The following is a 22,936-nucleotide window of genomic DNA, read 5'->3' on the forward strand; positions in this document are numbered from 1 at the left end:
TCGTCACTGAAAACTGTTTGGAAAAGGGCACGCACTTCAAAAAAATACTTGGATGAACAATCTGTATATCGCAGGTTAACATCAACGAATCAGACTCCATTTGACACAGTAGGAGAGTGACCAAAAGGAAACAACAACAAGCATTTCCATAATTTTCCCCCCTTTATTCTCATTTTCTACAGTCGATCTGCTGGTGGGAGGAGTGGGTTTATGTATTTACCAACAGTTTGTGCTCCCGACACCCTCTAGTGGTCAGGAAGTCACTTGAAGTGCAACTCCAAGGTAAATTATTATCTCTAATAATCATGCTGTGTTTTACTTCCAGCCTCACCTTAAACTGGCAGATTAGCTCAATAAATAACAGATGCTGTTTGTGTTTCGAAAACTTAATTATAGCCTACTATCTTCAGCTATGATATTAACCTGTCTCTGTTATGACAGGGAGACACAAAGAAAAAAAAACAGTCAGCGTTAAAAAAAAATGTACACTCACTGATGTGGTGTTTTTGCAACACCCTCACCAGCTGAAATCAGCTGTCAGTCAAACACTGTGGGCGGTACCATGAGGTGTTTTTTCACCCAGGGCAGACCTAAAGTTACTAATGCTTTTATCAATCAGCCACAAGGTAGCAAAATGGACTATTACTGAGCATTCTGCTGAAATAAATCAGATAAGCACATGTGTTTTTGTGGGTTTTGTTTTAGTTCTGCCCATATGACTGTAGCTGTAGTGTTGAGACAGTTTTGGGAGGTGGTGTCTGGCCCTTATGCAGATCGGGGCATGTTGGGACAGGATGTGCCTCGGGCGTCCTTCCATCTGATGGAAGAGACGCCACTGGGAAAGCTGGGAGCTGTAGAGTCATGGTCAGATCTGCAGGAGATGGAAAGACAAGACAGATGGAAATGAAAGGTAGATTAAGACCGGGAAGGATTGCAATGTAATCAAAGAGATATGGAAAGAGGGAAGAAGAAGGAGGTAGTAGTTTGTGGTGCTAAAATATAGAAGAATAAGTATATACAGTGCATTCAGAGAGTATTCAGACCCCCACAGAAATTTCTAAAATTCTAAACATCTATCTATATCTATCTATATATATATATAGATATCTATAGATATATATATATATATAGATAGATATCTATCTATCTATATCTATCTATATCTATATCTATATATATAGATATAGATAGATATAGATATAGATAGATAGATATATATATAGTGACATCATTTGAAATGGCCATAAATTAATGGCCATTTAATGTTGATCCGGGAAATGGAAAGGGTGGCTGAATCATTCATGAATTCCTAAAAAGGAAACAAACCATGTATCCATTTACACAACCAGAGAATAAAGCATTACTTCATCTCAACACTGAAAGGTAAATCCAGATTGTAGCTGCTGATTAGAACTGAATGGTGAAAATGTTTATACTTCATGTGGGGAGATGATAATTAATGATGAGAGTGAAGTAAGCTAATACAGTGGTATTTTTTATACGTGTAATGGTGTTCTCAGCATGGAAAGTGAAACTAAAGTCGTTCAAATTTTAATAGGAACCCCCCTGAAAATCTCTTAAGCAACACTGGTATGCTCTCCAGGGCCGCTTGGCCTCTCTTCTGGAGCTCTGGCAAACCACTAAGGTCCGTATGAACACCCACAAGAATCCCTGGACCCTTGGCACACCACCAAGGACCCCGGGAGCACCCTTCTAGACCTCTGAAACACCCACAAGGACCCCTGGAGCCCCATCACGAACCCTGGAACGTGGTCAAGTACGCCTGGAACCTTCCTCAAGGATCCCAGGCAGTCCTTAAACGCCACTTTGATACCCAGTGGTACGAAGGACAAGTCGTTACTAAGGAGCTGTGCTAACCCCGACTATTACATATGTTTAATTTTAACCAGAGTTCTCCTGTTTAAAAAACAAACCCTAGTTAAATATTTAAAGGTTGCACTTAAACATACGTAGTTCCCTTGTCAGAGTTAGTTGGTGGCACTGTAAGGCAGCATTTTAGACCAAAGCAAAAGCACTGATGCAGGAAACAGCAGTTCTTCATGAGAAAGAGAGACAGAGATACACACTGGCAAACAGAGGAAAGCATTAGATTGTGAAATCACAGTTAATCTTTGAGAGCATGTGGGAGGAAAGATGAAACCCAACCACTGCCCAGAAACAACTTCTCATCATTTCCACTCATACTGATTACAAGAGATGTGAGTCTGGGTCTAGAGGCTATTAATATTTAACAGCTCCCTGTGCGCTTTAAAGTAAGCATGGACAAGGTAAACAAGTGAACATCTGTAAATAATCAGAATAAGAAAAAAAAAAAAAAAAGAAATCATTGGAATAAGAAGGATGACCGAACATCTTTTGAATGTTATTGGCTAACCTGTGCAGTATTTGGGTCATTGGCAGGGGATTGAAGCAAACTGCTCCACTTAAGGTGTTTAGACAGTCTGTCCTCTAAACAGGACGTCAACGCTCAACTTACTCTTGCTTGGTAAATTGTCCATGTAAGCACAAAGGTTCGCTGCTTCTGCTGTGTGGTCAACCACACGGTTATGTTGTCTCTCACTTTGTAAAACATTTGCTTCTTCAATTTAAGTTTATCTTTGCTGTACTCTCTGAAATAAAATATAGCATTGAAGGTAGGCTCAAGTGTCATTAAAACTGATCTATATGAGATAGCCCAGTTTTCCCTCTGGGATCAATAAATAAAGTATTTCTGATTATGATTTTAAGGTCTATTTTCACACCAAACACAGTGCTTATTAGCACTTAATTTTCTGAAATAGAAGATAAAATATGTTGTCAAATACTGAACATGAGTGACATTTTTACTTTTCAAGGGGCATTAAAATGATGCCAATAAATAATGGGCATACTTGCAGACATAAAAAGGCAGCTTGTTGCATTGGATTTGAACATGAGAGCCAGCTGAAGTTGCATTTCTAAGTTCTGGCACTTATTTTCCTTTTACAACCTTTCTTAACAATATGCTGCAAATACATGCAAAATATATAATGAGTGCGAGGACAGGCTCCAGCACCCCGGTGACCAAAACTAGGATAAGTGACTCAGAGCTCTTTTAGTCAGCAGAGCCGGCCATGTTCCTACACGAGCATGCATGTAGTCTCACTAAAGCTCAGGCTCCCACAGCACTACATCATGGATTAACCCATCATCCCCACTAAATAATTTATACTATAGGGGTCAATTTTGTGCTGTAGGTTTTGTACACAGAATATAGAACTTACCAACTGTATATGCTGTAACACAACATATGGTGTGTATGGCTGCATATGGTTGCTGGACTGGGTTCCTTCATTAGGGGGTTGGAGTTATGATGGATGTCTTCAGGCTGTGGACTGTGTTTTTTCCTGGTTCTAATGAATTGGTGCTTCTGGATGCCTTGCATACCTGATGCCATTTTTTTTTTTTTTTTTTTTTTTTTGTATGTGTTTTATCTTTAATGGTTTTTAAGCAGGTGCAGTATGTGGATTTTGGCTTACTGCCGATCAAATAAATCAAATAAAATCAAAAACACATGAAAACGTACTAATTTCGTCGTTGAGATTCTCCACACATTTATGTCATTTTCTTGGAAAAGACTGTGTTCCCCTCCGCACACCAATACCATCTTCATATTCAAGTCATGTACAGGCATGATGGGTTTTGTGTTAGACAAGGTATTTCCCCCACAGTAGTGGAAAACACCATGAACAAGATCAACAAGTTCTTTACTGCAGAAATTATAAGATTATGCCCTGATTTCTTATCACAAACATCAGCACCCACTCAAGAGACAATATCAGTGATCACTAAGCTTGTAATATAGAAGCCAAAATACATTCTTGGTGCTGCCTGCTGCCTCTCAGAAAGATAAACCCCCCTCCTTTGAAACCACACCTCCAGACTATAAACTCTTCCTCTCTGAAGGACTGGCGGTAGCCTCAGAGCAAATGGGTAACAGAGGTTTTCAGAACACGCTCTGCTACCCTTACAGTGCATGTTTCCGCGGTGTGTTTCAACATTGCAGGCAGGGAGCCTTGACAAAACCATAGAAGTGTTGGCAGTTTCTCACAAGGAGGTTGTTGAATTTGACAGCTCTTGGAGAGGAGGGAAGCCACTGCCTGAGGAGAGAAGACTCTGGGTCAGAGGCAGCTGCAGCCACCTCCAACACGAAGGATTTGCCTTGGTTTTTTGATGCCTGCCTGGAATACACTCCAACCTGTTGCTGCAGAACCACCTCATTACAACCACTCCTGAGGCTGAGGAGCTAATACTACCTCTACCCTTGTTACATCCAGTGCAAAATATGTCTTCTTTTGGGAATACAACACAGGCCACTTTTACCACAACTCCTGACCACTGCAACATAACCAACCCGGTTACATATAAAATCCTCTCATGGCTGATGATTGGAGAGTTCTCGCTGGGTCTGCCTCTCAACTTGTCTGTCCTCTACATCTTCCTCTTCAGGTATGAGGAAACACAACCGCTCCGTTACTCAAACTCTTCCCCTTTTGTTGTCATCAGCTATTTTTTACATTCTGTATTTTCTGTTTTTATTTTCTGTAATTTATGCAATTCCAACATATTGAGTTATTCCTGGAAACCTCATTCTAAACAATAACAAAAAAAAGAGAGAAATAATACAAGTTTTAATTCGAAATCAAAATCAAAATGAGCAAATAAACGTCATAAGGGGGTCTCCTCTCCTGTGAAGGTCCCCCTCCTCTCTTCTCCTTCACACTGGAAGTTATGTTAATCATTTATTTTTGGTAAGGACTATAATGAAGATTGTATAACAACCAGACCAACAATGTTTTTGCAGCAGTATGTGTGTCTATATATGGCTTTGCGAAGTAATGAATGAGTCAAAGTTTCATTGAAAAGAAAGTAGTCCTTGATCAGTGAGCAGGTGTCAAGATATGAATCCCTTCATAGGTTTATTTTGCAAAAGCAGGTTGTTGTTATTGTTAACTGAGGAGTCTGGATTCTGTTTTATTTCCCACTCAGTTACTGTTTTTGCTCGCTGCCACATTAAAACTGAATGTGCAATACAATAATCTTCTGATAAAGCAGAGAAGAGGACATCCTTGGGGCAAAGAGGGCCTCCTTTTTTTGGGATCGCCACCCATCAGAGCTGAGCGTATCGATACGAGCCAAACCAAGTTTTGTATTGAGTATCGATAATCAAGTTAATACCAAAGGGGTAAAAAAAAAAAAAAAAAAGGATCTCTCTCGTTTTTCTAGGTTGCAGGTTTTTTGTCAAGTTATTATTTTGCACCAGTTAGCATTTGTGCCACAAACAACAATATAACATTTTCGTCATGTACCAATAAAAACTGTATTGTGTTTCAACATTTAACATTAAGTGATTAACAAAGAAAAGTAAAAAATAATTTCTAAGATATAATTCTGTGCTAGTGAAAATGTATTCAAGTAGCCTGTTATTAATTCAGTTAACAAATTCACTCACCTAATAAGTAATAAACACCGCTCTCCCTTACATGAAAGCCACCTTTTATAATGAAAAAGTATCAGTGATTGTAGTCCTGGTATTACTTGACATTGGTCAGATGAAAACCAAATTTCACTTTTGCCATTTCTGTATGTTTTACAGCTAATATGTATTCACTTTTGCTTAAGTTTAAGTATTTTCAATAATAAGTTAAGGTTTTGAGTACTTTTCCCACCACTGTTGGATTGGGGTGGTGAGAGAAAGGTTCAGGAAAACTACGTTTTTACCCAACTTGAGTGAATTTGTGGGACTTTAAAACCCCTTGAGGTGAAGCATCTTGTTTTTGAGGGAAAAATGAAACTGCAAGTCTCTCCCAAATTCTGTTCTATGTATTTTGATCCTCCTATCATTTTTGTCATTGATGCAGTGCAGTCTGGACGTGGTGTAATCACTGTTTTCCACCATAATCTGATTTAGACAACTTAATGGCCAAACACCATTTGAGTTCTGCTTTTGTTTGTGGTTGGAATTGCAAATGTGAAATGAGGTCATCATTAAAATTGATGTGTACTGTAACCAGATCTTTATAGTCCTGGTTACATTAATGAATTCTGATTTCTGCTTGCTAGACAGAGGTGAAAAAGAATAAATCTAGATCACAGGGTTTCATTTCCTGTGCCGTGATTGTAATGTCCTTACTTTCTGTTTAGGTTCAAGTTCTGGAAGACTAACAGCATCTTCCTCTTCAACATTGTGGTGGCTGATTTCCTGCTGGTCGCCTGTCTTCCATTCAAGGCCTACCACTACCAGGTTGGCAAGAGGCGCAGCGAGAACAAGCTGGTGTGTAAGACCATGCTCTTCATGCTGTTCCTCAACCGAGGAGCCAGCATCGCCTTCCTCACCACCCTGTCCATTGATCGCTACTTCAACGTGGTCCACCTCGGGAGGAGGAACTTCGTCAAGATCCTGAAGAAATCTCCTCAGGTTTCCGTCGTCATCTGGCTCTTGCTTCTGCCCCTCACCATCCCCACCATGGTCAAGACCTTCGAGTGCTGTAACAGCCACGGCCGTGTGGTCGAGACCTATTTCCACGATGTGACCGACACTTTCAGAGAAGTATGATTTTGATTTCCTTTGACTTAAAGTGATAGTTTGGATTTTTACTTATATAGTGGTATTTTCTCCTCCACACCGGTGTGATACTTCCACCAAGTTTGGGTTCATTAAATCTATCACGACGGTCCCACATTCAGCCTGCAGGGTGATAAAGTGGCAGCTCTGCTATTCCGGAAAGCAACCAGCTGAAAAATTGTTTTAAACCAAAACCAAAATAAACAAATGTTGTATTACACGCATATCTTAACAGTGAATAAAACGCTATGGGTAAGAATCTGAACTTATCTGAAACTTACAGATAGTAAGAATCTGAACCTTACAGATAGTAAGTTTTACTTTAGCTTGCCGACGTCTGGGGAATTCTATGGCAAAATAGAAATGTATGAAATATAATAAATGCCTAATAACCATGTCACAGGGCACCAGTACAACATAACATAGGTTCCAGCCAGTGGCGAGTGGTGATGTCTTTGTGTAGTCATGCTGTGGTTCCAATTTCATGTGAGCGCCCTCATGGCCGCAAGCTCGAAAATTTTTGGGCATTTATTTATTAATAAAAACGCATAATATGGTTTTGAACTATACTATATCAACTCGACAACTTGATTTTGATAGACACGCGTGCGCATTTTGCTCCAATGTTACCAACAATGTGTTGCAATTTACAGTGTAAATGAAAGTGGAAATTGTTAGACCGGACGGATGATGCAGTAATAACCAGTTACAGAGTCAAGCAAATGACACATGAACATGCTCACAATGTTACCAACAAAATGTTGGAATTTACCATGAGATGGGAACTATTGGGACGTGCCACGGGGTGATGCAAACACACAGCAATGTCACCAGCTGGCCTACATGGTCAATGAAATGACACACAAACATGCCCAACTGCCCATCAGGCTCCGCACCAAAGTGATAAACGTCAGAGAACACCTCTTTTTCATAACACCTGCAACAGCCTAAATCGATGAAACATGCCAGGTTACTCAACTGAAGTTGTATTTTCATCCATTTTGATTGGCACGATGCAGATGAAAGAACAAACTAATGTTAACGTTCCCGTACTAGCTAGCCAGCTAACGACGTTAACGGTAGCTAGCTGTCAAGTGAATGACTTGCAGTTGCCGCTGAACATTTCAAGCGAGCTGCTATGTAGCTACTCGTGTTGTGCATACGTCTTCTGAAAAGCTGATTGGCAGACAGCTTATTTTCCATTCAAAACACCCACGTACAGAAACACCGGCTACAAAACTACTGTAAATACTCGTATCACAGAGGACATGCGCGCGTCAAGCTGTCAACTTTCCAGCATTTCTCTAGCAAATTGAGATAGATACGTGTATATAGGCAGCGGTTTGCAACCAAAATGATAGAAATAAGGTATATTATTAAAGGACACACTAGGAGACCAACATTTTAAAGATTTTAATTGAAGGGCTTGGGCATGCGCTGCATTTAAAGCTTATTATGACCGCTTGCCCCTGGTTCCATACTGCAGATTTACTTAAACAGACACTTCCCCGGGTGCCAGACTCTGGAAAGGCTCTTTGGATCTTGGAGGGGACTATCTGCTCAAAGTAGCATCTGAAACTGGTTGGTTAGCACCATTTTGAAGCCAACAGATCATGATCACGGCTAATGGTGTAGCAGTTTGAGAGGCAATACTCATTCATTGCAAGTTCAAACAAAAGAAATAATAAAAAAAAAAACAATGGACAGCTGTATGCATCATAACCCACACATGAGATACATCACAAATTAATTTTACCGTCCACTGTCCTCTCATTCAATTGTTGCCTTGTAAACTTCCATTTGCACATATTTATTTATATTAACCTCTAGTTGACCCAACATGCGCTGTGTGGCCATATCCCAGCTCAGTGGAGACAATTAATAGAGTGCATTCAACTGAGAAATGAAGAAGTGACAGCTCCATGCTTCCCCACCCACTTGGCATCAGCCAGACTAACTTCTCACTGATGAACTGGTGATAATTTATCTGAAAAATATACTGTAAGACCCTCCTCATTCAATGTTGTGTTGTCGCCTCGCCACACCCTCTCTCCACCAAACTAAGGGCCAGCGGCTCATCCACAGGGATCCAAAACAGCAACAAAGACTTTCTCAGGCCATAAAGGCTTGCGGGAAATGTTCTCAACATTATAATGCCCATCATAATAAAAGATCTAATAACAGCAATGGATTTTCTTCCATGTCAACAGTTCAACATGTGGGCTGGAACAGTGGTTTTTTAAAGTGGCCCTTAAGGGGCTTCCAAGGGGGTCCTCAGCTAAAAGAAAAAATTATGAATACGAAAAAGGTTGAAAATGCCTGCGCTTAACTACATCGCTAACTAGTCATTTATTTATCTGAAAAAAAAAAAAAACAAAAAAAAAACAGACCTGCTGTATTTTCTTCAATAGCATTTCCTTCTTCTTTCTACTGTCCACTGTCTAGAGAGAAGTGCCACACATAGTGCTATACTGATACAAGAACTTCACAACACAATTTGTAATTCTTAGTCAAAACCTTAAATCTGGGAAACCTGGGACTCTTCTCTGAGCTTTGAGTTTCCGAACATTAACGGTAGACCTACAAAGTTAATACAGCGACATGCTCCATCAGTTTGCCCTCAACAAGGTGATGGCATGAAGCATTTGCTGAAAATGTTTTTTTGTGGTTGTAGGGCCTCCTAGAGGTTACCCAAACTTGACCGATCCTCTCACCACATCCGAATCTGAATATCTCACCCAGCCGGCTTTGGGGGTTTCTGATAATTGTGCTGCACATCGTGAAATTAGATGAAAGAGGGGGAGATGTGAGAGCATGCAATGCCATTGTGGTTATTAAATGGATTCTTCCCATCAGTGATATTCCTGAATCAGACCCACAACAGCTCCACAAAGATCGACAGGAAATTGTAGCATTCCAGCATTTACCGTACAGTTCATACAACACCAAGTCGCATCAAAACTGGACAGGTCTAAACAGCATTAGGTTTAACGAATGGTTGAGCCTTCTGGTTTGAAACAACTTGCTCAGCAGCTGCCGACATGTAACAGCAAACCTGAAAAGACAAGTTCACTGGTCACTTCAGTATAGAGCCTGATATCAATGCGCTGCAGCTACAACAGCAGGCAGTGATAGTTATAAATGGCAGTGGCAGTTTTTTGGAAACGGGAAGCTTGGCGTACACACTCTCAGAATGTTCTCCTGAAAACCAATCATTAAATCAACAGAGCTACTCCTTTTCAGAACAGAACTTCTTTATTTCACAAACCAGCCTTTCAAGCTGTACCCCGCTGCACTGAGGCTGGATTCTGCCCAGCCAGCAGAGTCCTATGTGGAAGCAGCTAGAACAAGTCCCAAAGGAATTCCACTGTGTGAGCCCACAGCCGCTGACAAAAGGCTCGGTGTGTGAACCCCTTTTTCACGAGGACATTCTGAGATCGCTGATACTGGACAAAAGCAGCACGCAAAGCATAGAAAAGGCGGTTCTGAAAATGCAAATAAAAACAGTTAGGAGGGAAGGCACCGCAATGTGCAAAAACCTTTTTATTGCAACACCTTTCACAGCATTTATGGGCGGCATGTGTGTTAAAGGCCTTGTGTGCTTTTAGGAAAGCCCATAAACACTGTGAAAGGTGCAATAAAAAAAGTTTTGCATATTATGCTGACTTCCCTCCCAGTTATTTTATTATAATTTTCATGTTTAATATGACCATAGTTGGTTATCCTCTTTGCACAAGCATCTGGCTAACTTGGAATCAGTGATATCAACAAAACGTTTGGGCTTTACATTCAGCCCCATCCAGGGAACAGTGGTGCATGACTTCTGATAGCTGAACCAAGGGGGAGGCACATTATATAATGGCTGTTAAACACTGTTGTGCACCTCCTGTATGTACAGACGTTTTCAGTACAGGTTTCTGTTGCTCTCAGCGGCACCACAAAGTACAGCTAGACAATAGCTGTAGATAGATAGATAGATGTTATCTTTCATTTTCATGCCTGATCCACCACCTCTTCCTGTAGCCTATTGAGTTTCATGGGTAAACAGCCTGTTGATTCAATTTTCTGGTAATTACATTTATAAAATGGATCGTGAATGAAACAACGCTAGGAAAATGACTTTTGGCTGACAAACAGTATCTGCCAAGTAAGAGGTGTTCTGTCTCACTTTAACTATTAAAGGGGCAGTTCACCCATTTTGAAAAATGTGATATTATTTCACCTCCCCCCCAGCTGTTGTGTAGGACAGTAGTGGTGCTATCTTCCTCTCAGTGTTACTGAGTGCTGGATGCTCCAAATGTTAACTGTTAGCCTCCTGCCATTGAGGTGGACTTCCCCTCAGCTAACACTCCTCATAACTAAATTTGTTAAATATCAAATTACTTATGTATTAAATTTCAACCGTCTTTTTTCTTTTTTTTTTTTTTTTTTTTACAGGTAGTCTTCTTCACACAGATCATCATCCCCTTCATCATCTTAGTCTACTGTACGGTGCGCGTTGTCAACCGGCTGAAGAAGAAAACGGTCGGGGATAAGACTAAACTGAGGAGAGCGGTCTTCCTGGTCACTTCGGTTGTGCTTGTCTTCTCGCTGTGTTTCCTGCCCTGCACTATAGCCAGAGCCGTGCTGCTGGCCGTCCGGCTCAAGGAGTGGCAGGTGACGGAGGACACAGTGGTCCAGGTCTACGACAGCCTCATGGTTTTCTCCTACATCGACTGCCTGCTGGACCCGCTGGTCTACTGCTTCTGTTACTCAGGCTTTAAAGACGCCTACATGTCCACCTTCTGTCCCGCTGTGATTCTGCGGAGAATGCCAAATATTGACTTCGGCATAAGAACTACAACATCAACTGCTACTTCTGGAGGCAGATCCACTCCCTTGCAGATGATGGTGGTGAAATGATGTTTCACTTTTTCTTTCAAATTATATATATATATATATAATTAAAGAGAGCAGGTAGCATTCCATTTCAGTGTATTTACTCTTTAACAGTAGCCAAGCAGTTAGCATTACAGGCAATGAAAGATATACTGCCTTAAGTGATCAGTAGTGAACTGGACTATTCATATGGCTTTATTGGCTCTATTTGAATGTGCCATACAATCAATGCACAAAAAATCATTTAGGACAGTCTGCATAATAATGTGTTAATTGTATAGTTAATTTTTAGCTATGCTGTGATGTTTTTTTAATACATAAAACAGATTTCAGTTTTTTTAATAATGTGCTCAGAGGACATGCAATTCTTGTTAAGTGTTATATAGAAATAGAAAATTATATGAAAATATTCATAACAAGCACTTTATTTGCAATGCAGATGCCCAGCTGGATCTGCTGGTGGCACTGAGGGAAGGGCGTGGGGTCACCAGAACTGCCACAGATATTTGGCATTTACAAATAGCCATGATTAAAAATAAAATCAAACCAAACCAAAGAAGTTTAAAATCATATACAGTGGAAACCGCTTATAGTGATCACGTCTGTCCAGGCTGAATTGATCATGGTAGGTGGAGTATTGTTATTATTAATATTATTATTATTATTATTATTGTTGTTGTTGTTGTCTTTGTATATCTATTACATAAACATAAAGCGATGAAATGGACAGGTTTGCCATTTATTGCATTTTATTGACTCTTTCAAAATACAGTAGAGCTGTTTCAAGCACTTTTTAACTTACAAATTAAATAACTGTACGATTCAAATATAATGCAGTATATAAAATATACCATAAAATTCCCAAAGCCTCTTGAGTTGATTTGTTTATTGTGTTCTCCTCTGTATGACTCGCTGTCTGCCGCTAATATTAATCAGACTCTGATTCAGACTGATGATTAAAAACTCATCATACCGCTACCTTAACAGGAGTGTTGATTCTGTCCTGGAGCAGGGAGCAGGGCATCACAGCTATTTCCCAGAAAAAGGCGTTTTTCCCCGGCAGGACAAGCCCCACCCCCCACTCCCTGTAGTTTGTCAGCACCTTTTCCACCGCTTTTCCACTAGCACCTACCCAGCTTGATTCAGCTCAACTCTACTCGGTTTGTAAGATTTTCCATTATGTGGTAGTACCTGGTACCAGTTACTATTTTAGTACCTACTCGGCTCAGTTCCAAGCGAGCTGAGTCAAGCCGAAAATGTGACGTAAACATCGTGCAGGCCACTGATTGGACGGGGAGTGACGACACATGAGGGAGACTCCTTCACAAAACCAAACCCGGCATTTTGAAAAGAAAACGGCAATAGTGACCGTGCGCATTGATCATCGCTGAAGTTGGCAAAGTCGGAAAATGGCAAGCAAACCGGTACCGTAGTCAAATGAAAAGGTGGAGACTTTTCTGTGCTTGGTGGCGGGGCCGCCTTGCTATGACGACTCCACCCACGATGAGGTGGTACTCAACTGTAATGGAAAACGACAGAAACCGAGTCGAGCCGAGTAGAATCAAGCTGAGTAGGTGCTAGTGGAAAAGAGCCATTTGGAGCAGGAACATGGACATGAGGGGAATGAAGGTCCCAGCCCACGGGCCAGTTGCTTAGACAGCCTGACACACCGCAACAGTTTTTAGTTTTAATTTGAATATTTGATGGCGTCCTCTAGGGAGTGGCATGTTGTGCTGTTAACAAACACTGTCATATAAGTAGCACAAATACTAAGCAACAGCTCGGCAGCAGTTTGAGGAGTCCATTTCTAAAAAAAAAAAAAAAAAAAAAAAAAAATAGAATTACCTTACAATACAATACAATCCAACTGTTGTGCCATAAAGTTTCCTTTTCTGCTGTCTATAATGCTCAGCTTTTCTTGTCGTCACAGAAATAGAGGTGTTCATTCACTCATTGAGCTCATAGTTAGTGCTGCTGTTGGACTGGACTGCATTTTATTGACAGCTGTTTCCAATATTTTGTCCCCCCTCATAGGCAGGACAAAAAATTAGAAATACTTCAATGTAATGTAGTCCAGTACAAGACCTCTGTAAACTACATCCTCAATAATAAACACAGAATTAAACTAACACATTCTCCACAATGTCAACACAAACTGAACATTATAAACTTTCTTAAAAGGTAGAATTCATGGCAGAGCTGTTTGAACTGCATTAGACTGGACAGGTGGACCTGATCAAGTGGCCACTGAGTGGATATTGGCATTTATGAAAAGACCCGTAATGAGCACGATAAGCAGACTGCTTGATTATGAGTGCAATATTTCAATGGCATTTTTTAGGAATGATTCTGTCCAAAGCTATTTGATCACCATAAGCAGCTGGTGACTGTAAGTGTGATCGATATACGTGGATTCCACTGTAAATAATTTACTTGAATATTGTAATGGCATTATGTCTACTACAAATTACAGATTATAGAACACCTGATATATAAGCAGAATGAGTTTATGTATATGCACATGTGGTACTTTCTGTACAGCACGAGCTGCTGGAGGAGGGAACATGGCTGTGCTGTTTGACTGGTGAAATGTTCTGGTGGTTCCCTCATAAAACCAAATTGCTGTGCAGAGCTGCAGCCGTCATGCCTACAGTGATGGGCATGGAATGTGGAGGAGCAGGTCCTTCATCTTTACATAACAACAAATCAAAAGGCTTGTGTCGCTTTGATGTATAACCTGAGAAAATCCACTTGATTTCTTTCAAAAAATTCTATATTTAAAATTCAAAATGACCACAAAATTAAACATTTGAAAATTAAGTGCATTAGAATAGCATGCCATAAAGTTTTTTTAAAACTAAATAATTATGATAATAAAATTTGCTAAATAAATTGCCAGAAAACTATATTTATAATCATTAACCTGAAATTACATTACAAGAAAATCACCATCAAAACACCACATACATATGTAAATCCACTTTAGTGTCTTTAATTCTTTTTAGTTAGAGTTTTTGGAGGGAATGTTTGTTGGTAAATTTCTTGTATTTTTTTTTTATTGGTCATTTTTCATGCCATTTAATTTTTTAATATATGTATGACAATTTCAGTATTTCTGTTATAATTTTCTGAGCTTATTTTTTTCTCCAATTTTGCTGGAACATTTTATTTTATTTTATTTTTTGTCAATTTTCCAATCATTTTGTCTGTATTATGATTATTATTACTGTTATTATTACATTATTATTATTATTATTATTATTATTATTATTATTATTTTCATCACTTAAAAAAAAATCCTGTCATTTTCATGTAGTTTCTTGCACTTTTGACTAATTTCCCTCTAATTTTCATCTAATTTCTTGCTAAATTGCACCTTTTCACACCAGAAAGAAGGAAAACAACACACACACACACAAACACACACTTGTGGAACGTGGCATCACTGTATCTACTATCCTGCCTAACATCTACCCTTACATTGCTTACATATGCGTGTCATGTAACACTCAAGATGAAACTATCAGTGTGTGTGTGTGTGTGTGTGTCGGGCTTAAATGTTCATCAGTTCATCAATAGCACAAACCAGTCGGACCTGTCGTGCGTGTGGTTTGTCCTCCAACATAATGCAACTCAACCACTGTTTCCCAACATTACTCAACCCTGCACCTTCACACCTCCTATCTCACAGCCGCTCTGCTGAGTCGGCCTGCCTGATTGTTTTCTCTGCGGCTGCATTTACACTTGAATTTCACCACGGTCACTTTAACCTTTACTGTGACTCATGTAAGGTTCAAGTCATGTCTCAGCTTTCTGCCTGTTTGATGCGCACGATAAGATGTGTGGTATGATGGTATGATGTGTGATTTCTGCTGTTGAAAACGGGTTACAACATGACAAACATTCAACAATGGTTGAAGGAAATTAAAAATTTCAGACTCGAGTGTAAGCATGAGCTGCTGGAGAAGAAAAACAGACGATGGGAAAGTGTCCTCTGACATGAGGCAGATCTGCTGTGGACTGTTTGGTTTCCAATTAGCCATTTTAATGGAAGGAAGTGCCTTTCAGCTTTGTTCAAATAAACTGGAAACCTGGAGTTACATCCTGACTTTTGCCTCATCCACAGAGTATACATTTTTGTGATGTTGGTTTAACATAAAGTTGATTTTTTTTTTCTGTTTCCAATTGAGCCACATATTAGACATTGAGGCTTGTTGAGCCACATATTAGGCTGCAGTTGACACTATATGAGGTAACCTGAGACAGTCCAACAGTGAGTTGTGTGTCTTACCATCAAAAATGACCCCAAAATGGCTGTTATAGACATGGACAGTGGACAGCAAACTGCAATGCTATGTATTTGTTCTTCGCCCTGCTTGGTCTCTTCTAATGGTCCCATACAGGTTTGCCAAGATTAAAGGAATATTTCCCCATTTTGAACAATTGGATTCCATTTCACTTATTTGCTTCACTCACATTCAGTGGTGGTGCTATTTTCCTCTCGTTGTAAGAAATGCTGTAAGAAAATTGACTGGACTTCCCCATGGCTAATAAAAAACTCAAACTTTGTTTATTAATCATTTTGAGTGGGTTAAGGCAGTTATTTTTCACAATGTTAGCTGGGGGGAAGTCCACCTCAATGGCAGGAGGCTAACAGTTAGCATTTGTATCCAGCACTCAGTAACAATGAGAGGAAAAGTGTTGTCCTGCATAACAAAATTTGAAATATCTACTTTTTTTTTCAGCATCAAAACCAGTCATAACTTTAATTCCTCTGTTAGACCAGACACAGCTAACTTGAGGACTCTCCTGCTACACCAAGAGAGCTGATAACTTTGCCTAAAACCAGCTTTCCAGAGATGCTTTGGGCAGCTGTGCCGTGGCTTGAACGCGGAGGAAAACAGGAAGGAAAAGAACAGCAAAGCAAAACATTCAAAAACCCAGTGAACATGAGCAGAGATTTGTTGTGTTTGTGTGCGCTTTCTCAGCCTGCGGCGACCACACAGTCACCAGGTAGCTGAGCCTGAGGCCAGGAGACAGCTCATCAAGATGACTGACAAGTGCTGAGGCAGGAACTCCACTATCTGATGGGGAGGAGGCAACCACACTTCCTGCTTCAAGGAGAAAAGTTGCATGTAGTACCTTGTATCATTGTTTCTAGGGTTGAACAACAGGGGAAAAAATGCATATGTATTGTGATTTTTCAGATACTGCAATATGATTCATGATTTATGATACTTTTTTGCATTACAATTTCTCTGAAAAAGCTACTGAAATGATGATAATGTGTTTTTTTTTTTTGCTGTGGTCTGTACCAAACCAACCTGTTTTCTTACATCTGGAAAATACTATTTGTAGGTCAGGGTGTCTCTGTAGCACTGTAATACTTTATATACAAAGTTTTGTCACACATTTTAAATTTTGTCAAAAAATGCAGCTCCTGCGATTTGGATATTACTCTTGACCATACTGCAATTTTGATGGTATTTCAATTACTAAATAGCTCTAATGCTCATTCATTATGCATATCCCATACAGCATCCCATGCATCTGATACAACCTTTGGTATATGGCTATAAGTATACCATCTGAATCTTCTGGGGCAGTGCAGATCAAATGGAAAGTAATAATTCAATCAATGTTGGTTGCACTCTGATATGCTTGTAAAGCAGGGGTAACTATCATCAATAAATAGTAAACTGTTAGTGAACTAAATCTTAATTAATACTTATTTTACACTTAACAAACATTGAAATTATAATTAATGTTGACTTACTATAATAAACTATTTATTAACAGTTTATTGTTTCACACATTACTACTCCCCAAACCTTCAACAACTGATCTGTCCGTCACTGATTGATGTCCCCCAGGTCCGTGCTCCTACGCATCATGTTCCACCACTGACCATCTTACACACAACACCGGACATGGACCACTTCACACCAACATTTCACCTATTCCCGTTATCATAACACTACGTCAACACACCAGACACCACCATGCTCACTCTGTGAACTCCCATAACCTAAGACCTCTCCCAAAACACCAGCAATCCACCTCTTTACATAATAAGTCACCTGTCACCATCAACATGGCACTTTTTAATGTTCGCTCCCTTTTTAACAAGTCTTTTATTATTAATGACCTAGTTTTAGACAATAAAATTGACTATTTATTTTTAACTGAAACATGGCTGGGTACAGACGTGCCAGTTGTTCTCACTGAGGCCTCCCCACCTAATTTTAACTTCACATTCTCTGTAAGAAGTGGCAGGAAGGGTGGTGGTACTGCAGCAATAATCAACAATTCACTTAGACCACAAAATATCTCATTTGATCAGTACACCACCTTTGAGCACCATGCATTTGTTTTTAGCAGCCCCTCCATTCTTTGCATCACAATTTACAGACCACCAAAACATGAGGCTGCTTTTATCAGTGATTTTTCGGAATTTTTATCAATAATCCATGGCACTTACAATTTTATTATTATATCCGGTGATTTTAATCTACACATAGACAATCCATCAGACCGCATGTCAAAAGAGTTTTTAAACCTCCTCAGCTGTATGGATTTTACACAACACGTCACACAGCCGACTCACAACAGGGGACACACCCTGGATCTGGTCATTACCCATGGCCTTTCAGCTGGTGTGTCCTCTGTTGTTGACTTGGCTGTGTCCGACCATTACTGCGTGTTTTTTAATGTCACCGGTTTTATTCAGCAGGAGACAACAGTGAGAACTGTCAGGAAGCGCTATATTACCTCTGAAGTGGCTGCAAATTTTATTGACATTTTAGATAAACATCATCCAGTTTTTTTACCTGCACCATGTGATTTTATTGTTGATGATTTTAACAGTAAATTAAAGACAGCCATTGACATTGTTGCTCCACCGGTTTTAAAGAAAGTTCCAATTAAACATACAACGCCGTGGAGAAATGAAGAAATCAAAAAACTGAAGAGAAATTGCAGGGTGGCAGAGAGAAAATAGAGGAAGAACAAATTGACAGTTAACTACCAGATGTACCGTGAGCAATTAAAAATATATAACAGAGCTCTGAAAGAAGCAAGAAATAACCATTTTAGTAGAATAATCTCATTTCACAACAACAATCCCAAAATCCTCTTTGACACCATCAACCGTTTAATCAACCCCGATTCCAGCAAGTTCCATCACACTCCAACAAACTCTCTTTGTGAGGACTTTGCGGACCACTTCAGAGGTAAAATTGATTTAATCAGATCCACAATTTTAGGTAACCAAAATACTAATTTTAATTCAATTGAATGTCTGTTTTACCCCGAGGAAACACTGGACAGTTTTGTCCTGGTTGATGCTGACATGCTTGGTAGAGTAAGTTCCCAAGTCAAACCAACAACCTGCCTTTTAGACCCGATCCCAACATCACTTTTTAAAACATTTTATGGATTCTTTGAAGTTGAGCTTTTAAACATTGTCAATTCTTCTCTTCAGACAGGCGTCTTCCCTGCAGTTTTTAAAACAGCTGTAGTGAGGCCTCTTCTGAAGAAGAACAATTTGGATCCCAGCATTCTTAATAATTACAGACCAGTATCCAACTTACCATTTTTAAGTAAAATTTTAGAAAAAATTGTTTTTATTCAGCTGAATGATTTTTTAATTAATCACTCAATCTTTGAGAAGTTTCAGTCTGGTTTTAGGATGAATCACAGTACAGAGACTGCACTGTTAAAAATTGTTAATGACCTCAGGTGCAATTTGGACACACACAAGCTTTCAGTCCTTGTGCTACTGGATCTAAGCGCTGCTTTCGATACAGTAGATCACACTATTCTCTTAAATAGACTCAGACACCTGGTCGGCCTCTCTGGCACTGTTTTTAAGTGGTTCACTTCCTATCTCACAGCGAGAAAATTCCTGGTAAGCTTGGATACGTGCTCCTCAAGAATATACATGAGATAAAATGTGGTGTGCCCCAAGGATCAATTTTAGGCCCCATTCTTTTTAATTTATATATGCTCCCACTTGGCAGTGTCATCAGGAGACATGGGATCAATTTCCACAGCTATGCTGATGACACACAGCTGTATATTTCCATGTCTCCTGATGACACAGGGCCACTGGATGCCCTTTTTAACTGTATTTTAGACATCAAGTCCTGGATGGCAGAAAATTTCCTGCAGCTCAACCAGGACAAAACTGAAGTTTTAATCATCGGTCCTGAGGCCCAGAGAGTGAAACTTTTACCAAAACTACAAACACTGTCTTTAAATCCATCCAATCACGTAAAAAATCTGGGCGTCATTTTTGACTCTGAGCTCAATTTTATTCCACACATTAAAAATGTTACCAAAACAGGACTTTATCATTTAAAGAACATAGCCAGAGTCCGCCCGTTTCTCTCTCGGGCAAATACAGAGATGCTGATGCATGCTTTTATCTCCAGTCGTATTGACTATTGCAATGCCCTGCTTTCTGGTCTTCCTAAAAGAAACATCACAAATTTACAACTTCTACAGAACTCAGCTGCACGTGTGCTGACGAGGACCAGAAGGCAGGCGCATATTACACCGGTTTTAGAATCACTGCATTGGCTCCCTGTATGTTTCAGGATCGATTTTAAGGTTCTCTTAATAGTTTTTAAATGTCTTAGGGGTCTTGGGCCTTCTTATCTTTCTGAATTGCTTTTACGTTATGAACCCTCGCGGACCCTCAGGTCCTCCGACACCGGCCTGTTATGTATTCCCAGAGTTAAAACACAAACACACGGTGAGGCATCTTTCCAGTTCTATGGCCCCCGATTGTGGAACAGCCTGCCGGAGGACCTGAGGGCCGCAGAGAACGTGGATATTTTTAAAAATAGGCTCAAGACCCACCTCTTTAATTTGGCTTTTAACCCATGCTCTTAATATGCTCTTTCTTTTAACCTGACTTTTATTTAATGTTTATTTTATACCCTATACGTTTTAAATGTTCTTATATGTTTATACATGCTTATTTTAGCTTTTATTGATGTTCTTATATATTTTTACTTTATATGTTTTTATTTCTCTATATACTTTTTTTTTTTTTAATATATATTCTTATTTTATATGTTTTCATACTTTTATCCCATATATCCAGTGTTTCCTCAGTGGGGGCCCTCTGCGCTGGGGGCTGTTCTCGGCTGGGGCTGGGATGTCTCTTCTTGTGGGGCACACTGGCTGGGGTGGGTGGGGGCTCTGTGGCTCTGTGGCGGTGCCCCGCTGCAGTGCCATGGGTCCTCTGCCTACCTGTGGCTTGGTGGGCCCCTGAGCTGTGGCGTCCTGGCCTGGGCCATGGGCAGCCCCCAGCGCAGATGGCAGCGCTTCCTGACCTGGTTCCTCTGTACTCAGCCAAACAAACATTATGTGTGTGTGTGTGTGTCTGTGTGTGTCTGTGTGTGTGCGGGTGTGTGTGTGCGTGTGTGTGTGTGTGTGTGTGTATCTATGTGTGTATATAAGAGAGAATCGTGGGGTGGGGGTTTAGAGGTTGGGGTGGGGAGGGGGTCGGGGGGTGTTTTTAACATGTAAAGCACTTTGTGCTACATGTCATGTATGAAAAGTGCTCTACAAATAAAGATTAATTGATTGATTGATTGATTGATTACATTTTATATACTATATTAAGCTTCTGTTAATGATACTAAAGCATCTGTAAGCCTCTGAAAAATCATTTGTAAAACATCTACAAACATTACTTTGATAGATGGAGCAGATATTTCTAACACTTTGCTAATATAAACCATGTATAATGTAAACCATGTAAACCATCTACAAACATCATTTCGATTGTTATTATAAATTTGCAACTATTGCTTATAATAATTAGTTAATGAATATAGCTGCAAGCAGTGACTCCGAGGTTCAAGCCAACACAGACGGTGAGAGCTGAAAGCCTCAACAGGTTAATTAAGTTTACAGATGCACTACTCACTTTTATTCATGAACCATTTACCATGCATTATAAATATCTGTTGCAACTTTACAACATCCATCCAAATAATATTTATAGATGGTTTACAACCCAAGCATTAACCATTCCCAGAGTTATAAATATCTGGTTCATCTGTCTATGTAACATCTGTTTGTAGTTGTCAGTACCTCAGCATTCTCAGACAATCCAGTGCTGCCACTCTTATCATCAGGACCAGGGAAGTACAGTGACATCTTGTGGACACGTGGGATACAGCAGTTCACATGACTGCTTCGGAGGGCCTCTGTCTCCACTCCACATCAATGAACTTCCCAAGGACGGCTCATTCCCTCCAAACCTCACCATATAACACAGAGAAACGTACACCAGTGAGGGTTGGACTATCGATATGAAAGCAATTCAGGTGTGTGTCCCTTCAGATGTGTGGCGTTCTTTACATTTTGAACCAGGTTAAAGGATTCTAATAGAAACAGAAAAGAAGTGAATGTCAAAGTCTTCCAGAGTAATTATTCTGTCCTATTTTGTACAATTGTCCCAACTATGACAAACAGAATGCAATGTTTTAATCACCGCAGGCAACTGACACAATAATGATGTTGGTTTGATTGTGCAATAAAGTTCGCTGTAACTGTGCATATGGATGTGCAGACGTGACAATACCCACATATCCAGGGATAATTGGCAGTTCTCCAACAAACCTGTAAATCCACATCATTACACACGAAACATGCTGAGGAAGATTTCATTTTCTCCAGAAACATGACATCATCTGCGTTGACAGTGTAAGACTGTGTAAGCCTTATGCTCCTTCAGGACAAAGACAGGAACTTCCTCTTGAGAAAAGCCACCTCCACAGTCACCACCTACAATAGCTTTGCCAACGTACAAAGAGTAAGTTTTATCAGTAGCACACCAACTTTGTATTTTGTTCAGCTGAGTGCAATGAAAATTCATAACTTGTCAGCCAGATTGCTAAGGCATTAGTGAGGCTGGCCCAAGCCTTTATGGGGCCCTGAGCAGAATTTGACTTGACTTTGATTTGAATTTGACTTAAACTTAAAAGGTAGGAAACTGACAAGAGTGTCTGCTGTTAATTTGCACTTTGATATTCAAAGTGACACAGTACTAAACCAGCAGACAATGGATTTACTGTAAACAAGTTAAGCCCTTTAATTTTAACATTTCATATACCCTTGGAGGGCCCTCTGGTGGCCATGGGGCCCTAAGGAGGCCCTTAGTTCACTTATGCATCAGGCCAGCCTTAGCTTTGCTAAGTGGGCCTTGAATCAGTTATGATACAATATTAACATATTCAATTAATTGGTAACCAGAGGGGAAGATTGCTAATATAAGCCTAGAGTGTGGACAATGAAGGAATAGTGAGGGGACTGCTGACTGACTGGCAGTTTTGTATCTTTCCTGGCACATTCATTGATATTTTGGACAAGTGAACGGGTTGAGGATTAATTCTGAGTAATTCTGATCAATATCACAGTAATTTTGGTTGCAAT

General features: G+C 39.9%; 1 protein-coding gene across 1 annotated transcript; it reads left to right on the forward strand.

The window, feature by feature from the left end:
• The first annotated feature begins 4,010 nt into the window (after window positions 1-4,010).
• Window positions 4,011-11,506, forward strand: LOC115355897 (12-(S)-hydroxy-5,8,10,14-eicosatetraenoic acid receptor-like). Its single transcript, XM_030046820.1, has 3 exons — window positions 4,011-4,488; window positions 6,184-6,589; window positions 11,042-11,506. The coding sequence occupies exons 1-3, from the start codon at window positions 4,325-4,327 to the stop codon at window positions 11,504-11,506; spliced, it is 1,035 nt and encodes a 344-aa protein (XP_029902680.1). The 5' UTR covers window positions 4,011-4,324.
• The last annotated feature ends 11,430 nt before the right edge of the window (window positions 11,507-22,936 follow it).

The sequence above is a fragment of the Myripristis murdjan genome, chromosome 24, assembly GCF_902150065.1.
Source record: "Myripristis murdjan chromosome 24, fMyrMur1.1, whole genome shotgun sequence".
Taxonomy (NCBI): domain Eukaryota; kingdom Metazoa; phylum Chordata; class Actinopteri; order Holocentriformes; family Holocentridae; genus Myripristis; species Myripristis murdjan.

What these genes read in the sequence shown, in the direction of transcription:
- LOC115355897 (XM_030046820.1), top strand. Translation starts at nt 4,325, where the DNA reads ATGTCTTCTTTTGGGAATACAACACAGGCCACTTTTACCACAACTCCT. An exon ending in CTCTACATCTTCCTCTTCAG is followed by an intron (nt 4,489 to 6,183) that starts GTATGAGGAAAC and finishes CTTTCTGTTTAG; the next exon opens with GTTCAAGTTCTGGAAGACTA. An exon ending in TGACCGACACTTTCAGAGAA is followed by an intron (nt 6,590 to 11,041) that starts GTATGATTTTGA and finishes TTTTTTTTACAG; the next exon opens with GTAGTCTTCTTCACACAGAT.